This window comes from Salmo salar, chromosome 05 (genome assembly GCF_965601325.2).
Source record: "Salmo salar chromosome 05, fSalSal1, whole genome shotgun sequence".
NCBI classification, from domain to species: domain Eukaryota; kingdom Metazoa; phylum Chordata; class Actinopteri; order Salmoniformes; family Salmonidae; genus Salmo; species Salmo salar.
In genome coordinates, this window is record NC_138295.1 from 82850624 (window position 1) to 82855645 (window position 5022).

Sequence of the window (5022 nt, forward strand, 5' to 3'; positions counted from 1 at the left end):
AGCAGAAAAGGAACAACAAATAACAAATGCAGCGTGTACAAAATAGTGAAGGTGAAGCACCCTGAGACGCTTTTATCTCCCCATAATATTTGATTGTTCAATTAATCAAAGATATAATTAATCCTTTATATCCCAAATTATTCTTTCATTTATTGTGATAAATTGTGATAACCTCAAATGATGTGTAACAATGCATGTGGTCTGTGACCCACGCTGACAGGACTGTTTTAATATCATGATCTGATGGGCGCTTCATGAGAATTTGAACTGAATGAATTTGAATGTTTAGAAGTATTTTTGTACTGCTTCAAGTGAGGAATCACCTCAAAAATATTTCCAAACTATTCAAAACATTCAAATTCATTCAGTTTAAATTCTCATGAAGCACCCATCAGATAGTGATATGAAAAACAGTTTTGTCAGCGTCTATGTCAATCATCCGTCCAAACATATAGTGTCAATTTCCTGGACCCAGATTAAGTTACTCCTGGACTAAAAAGCATGTTGAATGGAGAATCAACATTGAAATTAACTAGTCCAGGACTAGGCTTAATCTGTATCCGGGATACCATCCCAAAGAGCAAGACATACTTTTTTATTTTCTTCAAATAATAGGAGTTACTGTTTCCAGTGCTGTTTCCAGAGTACTGTTTCCAGCCCCTTCCATGTACACAAATCCCCAGTGGGCTCCGATGGAGGTGATCCCGGCACCGTTGAAGCGACCGCTGAGCAGCCTCAGCTCATTGCCCATGTTGGCTGGGTAGAAGTTGAAGGAGACTTGGCTAGGCTGGCCGGCTGACAGAGTGCGCCCCATGTTGGTGGTTAACACCAGGTAGCAGATGTAGTCTGCTGGGTTGTACTTCCCAGACACCTCGACGATGGCCTCATCATTAAACAGCTCCATCTCCTGCTTTTGACCCCCTACACCACCGAACACAGGAGACCAGGTGGAGCCGTATCTCAGCTGGAACCTAAAACAGAGGAAGCTTTTCACGTTGGTTGTGTTTTGATAAGGCACATTCAGACCGAGAGAGCAGGTAGCGTCAGAGAATATCAAGGAATGACATTGTACTCTGGGTCAGATAAGATAACAATATTGTTTGGTCATGTACTGAATATGTAATTAACACAACAAATAAATAAATAAATAGACAGAAAGAAAGAAAGAGAAAGAAAGAAAGAAAGAAAGAAAGAAAGAAAGAAAGAAAGAAAGAAAGAAAGAAAGAAAGAAAGAAAGAAAGAAAGAAAGAAAGAAAGAAAGAAAGAAAGAAAGAAAGAAAGACAGGAGGACGAAGAGAGAGAGAAAGAACGAGCAGTGGGCTGTTGGGTAGTGTAGTTTGACTGAGTCAGTGGTGTGTGTTGGGTAGTGTAGTTGGACTGAGTCAGTGGTGTCTATTGGGTAGTGTAGTTGGACTGAGTCAGTGGTGTCTATTGGGTAGTGTAGTTGGACTGAGTCAGTGGTGTCTATTGGGTAGTGTTGTTGTACTGAGTCAGTGGTGTCTATTGGGTAGTGTAGTTGGACTGAGTCAGTGGTGTGTGTTGGGTAGTGTAGTTGGACTGAGTCAGTGGTGTCTGTTCATGGGTCAGGGTCTGCTCACCCGCTGATGTAGGCGTTGCTGTTGTAGTAATAGTAGTAGTAGTAGTAGTAGTAGTTGTTGTTGGTCTCCCACACTCTGACTCCTGTGATGCGTCCCTCACCGTAGGAAGCAAATGGGGTGCCACCTCCCTGACCCACCGCAGAGGAATACGAGTACGGATCTTTGATGGCTAAAATAACATGGGAAACATGTTTACTATATTTACTATATTAATAATACATATTTATAATACATCGTTTTAATTTTACCAACACATTACTGAAAGATCTTTAAATTATGAATAAAGTGCAAATGAATTAACTAAAATACATTCTGCAATTATTTAATCCATCAGCTTTTGTCTCAAAGAAGAGCTCCTAAGTCTAACTGAAAAAGACAAGTTTGTGTGTCACGACTTCCACCGAAGTTGGTGCCTCTCCTTGAAAGTCGTCGTCGCCGGCTTTCTAGCTGCCACCGATCCACGCTTCTTTTTCCATTTGTTATGTCTTGATTGTTCACACCTGGTTCCCATTACGTTATTATTATTTCCATATTTAACCCTCTGGTTCTCATTATGTTTGGTGCGTGATTGTTTCCTGGTTTTTGTGTTAGTCTTTTGTGTTAGGTTTTTTTATCGGCTGATTATTGGCTGATTCTTTTTCAGAGTAAAGTACGTTATTTTACTCAGTTCTGTGTCCTGCGCCTGACTCCGTCCTCACCTCTGCACAACTGACACTTGACATGGTGAAAGCACAAAAGCTATTATCTTATCATTATAATTCAGAATTGTATTTTTATTACTCACGCATTGCCAAGCAGCTAGCCAAGATCACTGTGACAACCAGGATTGAGAACATTCTGCAAAAGGGAGGCATCAATACTTAAGACCTTTATTTTCAGTCAATTTCATTCTCACTCCATTTCACTTTAAATGGTAAAACTTGAAATAATGTTGTTAATAATGTTTTTCATAGTAGTTTGTCAAAACAACTAAGTCCTTTTACCTGTCAGGTCAACCAGTGTTTCCTAGGAGGGAGATAAAAATAACCTTTTGAATTGTGACGTAACAAACAACAAACCATTCTTGAATGTGAAATGTTATAAAACAGCTCTAAAAAGTTGAACCTAATCTTGTTTATTACAATCACTCTTGTAGTGCTAAGCTACTGTCACATTAAAATAATGTCAGATCATTGAATTTAAATTTAGAGGCAAAAGGGCCAACATGTTTGTGCCCAAGTACCAAGAGATAATGAGTTTTAACTTCATAACATTTTCCAAACCAGTATCAGGCATTGAATACAAGTTTTCTATTTAGTTAGTTGTGTAGTTACCCACAGTGCTATCTTGAGATGTGTGTGAAAACCTGTGAAAGCTTCTTATCTCTCTGTCTCTGCAAGGTCCTTCTAGTCTATTGCTTCCTCTTAGAACTGCATTTATACCTGCTGAACATTCCATCAGCTCTAGATGGAAGGAGCATGACAAAGAACACCTTCAGTCAGTCACTATAGAGAAGTCAGACATTGTTTTCTAATTGGTCGAGGCTACTTTGGGAGGGTGTATCAAGGAAACAAGCATCTTTCTGGTAAGAAGAAGGGCGGGGGTGTATGATTAACGAGACGTGGTGTGATCATAACAACATACAGGAACTCAAGTCCTTCTGTTCATCCGACTTAGAATTCCTCACAATCAAATGTCGTCCGCATTATCTACCTAGAGAATTCTCTTCGATTATAATCACAGCCGCATATATCCCCCCAAGCAGACACCGATGGCCCTGAACGAACTGCATTTGACTCTGTGTAAACTGGAAACCACATATCCTGAGGCTGCATTTATTGTAGCTGGGTATTTTAACAAGGCTAATCTGAAAACAAGGCTCCCTAAATTCTATCAGCATATCGATTGCGCTACCAGGGCTGGCAAAACCCTGGATCATTGCTATTCTATCTTCCGCGACGCATTTAAGGCCCTCCTCCGCCCTCCTTTCGGAAAAGCTGACCACGACTCCATTTTGATGCTTCCAGCCTATAGACAGAAACTAAAACAGGAAGCTCCCACGCTCAGGTCTGTTCAACACTGGTCCGACCAATCGGATTCCACCCTTCAAGATTGCTTCGATCACGTGGACTGGGATATGTTCCGCATTGCCGCGAACAACAACATTGACGAATATGCTGAGTCGGTGAGCGGGTTTATTAGCAAGTGCATCGGCGATGTCGTACCCACAGCGACTATTAAAACATTCCCAAACCAGAAACCGTGGATTGATGGCAGCATTCGCGCAAAACTGAAAGCGCGAACCACTGCTTTTAATCAGGGCAAGGTAACCGGAAACATGACCGAATAGAAACAGTGTAGGTATTCCCTCCGCAAGGCAATCAAACAAGCTAAGCGTCAGTATAGAGACAAAGTAGAGTCGCAATTCAACGGCTCAGACACGAGAGGTATGTGGCAGGATCTACAGTCAATCACGGACTATAAAAGGAAAATCAGCCCCGCCGCGGACCAGGATGTCTTGCTCCCAGACAGACTAAACAACTTCTTTGCTCGCTTTGAGGACAATACAGTGCCACTGACAAGGCCCGCTACCAAAACCTGTGGGCTCTCCTTCACTGCAGCCGACGTGAGCAAAACATTTAAACGTGTCAACCCTCGCAAGGCTGCAGGCCCAGACGACATCCCCAGCCGTTTCCTCAGAGCATGCGCAGACCAGCTGGCTGGTGTGTTTACGGACATATTCAATATATACTTATCCCAGTCTGCTATCCCCACATGCTTCAAGAGGGCCACCATTGTTCCTGTTCCCAGAAAGCTAAGGTAACTGAGCTAAATGACTACCGCCCCGTAGCACTCACTTCCGTCATAATGAAGTGCTTTGAGAGACTAGTCAAGGACCATATCACCTCCACCCTACCTGACACCCTAGACCCACTCCAATTTGCTTACCGCCCCAATAGGTCCACAGACGACGCAATCGCAATCGCAATCACACTGCACACTGCCCTAACCCATCTGGACAAGAGGAATACCTATGTGAGAATGCTGTTCATTGACTACAGCTCAGCATTTAACCTGTTGGGTCTAGGGGGCAGCATTTGCACGTCTGGATAAAAAAAATGTACCCGATTTAATCTGGTTACTAATCCTACCCAGTAACTAGAATATGCATATACTTATTATATATGGATAGAAAACACTCTAAAGTTTCTAAAACTGTTTGAATGGTGTCTGTGAGTATAACAGAACTCATTTGGCAGGCAAAACCCTGAGACATTTTCTGACAGGAAGTGGATACCTGATGTGTTGTATTGACTTTAAACCTATCCCATTGAAAAACACAGGGGCTTAGGAATATTTTGGCACTTCCTATTGCTTCCACTAGATGTCACCAGCCTTTACAAAGTGTTTTGAGTCTTCTGGAGGGAGATCTGACCGAACAAGA

General features: G+C 42.1%; 1 protein-coding gene across 2 annotated transcripts; it reads right to left on the reverse strand.

Moving 5' to 3' along the window:
* Window positions 1-311: 311 nt before the first annotated feature.
* Window positions 312-3017, reverse strand: LOC106584756 (zymogen granule membrane protein 16). Of its 2 annotated transcripts, none has more exons than XM_014170303.3 (5): window positions 2912-3017; window positions 2582-2603; window positions 2383-2435; window positions 1599-1767; window positions 312-971 (listed from the first exon to the last, which is right to left on the reverse strand). In XM_014170303.3, the coding sequence occupies exons 3-5, from the start codon at window positions 2432-2434 to the stop codon at window positions 605-607; spliced, it is 588 nt and encodes a 195-aa protein (XP_014025778.1). In that variant the 5' UTR covers window position 2435; window positions 2582-2603; window positions 2912-3017; the 3' UTR covers window positions 312-604. The 2 variants fall into 2 exon arrangements, with proteins under 2 accessions (XP_014025778.1, XP_014025777.1); XM_014170302.3 differs by having other exon boundaries at window positions 2916-3011.
* Between the last annotated feature and the right edge of the window lie 2005 nt (window positions 3018-5022).

Coding starts and splice junctions, on each gene's coding strand:
- LOC106584756 (XM_014170303.3), bottom strand. CDS start 2,434: ATGTTCTCAATCCTGGTTGTCACAGTGATCTTGGCTAGCTGCTTGGCA. Junction 1,768..2,382: donor GGCTAGCTGCTTGGCAATGC/GTGAGTAATAAA, acceptor ATGTTATTTTAG/CCATCAAAGATCCGTACTCG. Junction 972..1,598: donor AGCAACGCCTACATCAGCGG/GTGAGCAGACCC, acceptor CCTCTGTTTTAG/GTTCCAGCTGAGATACGGCT.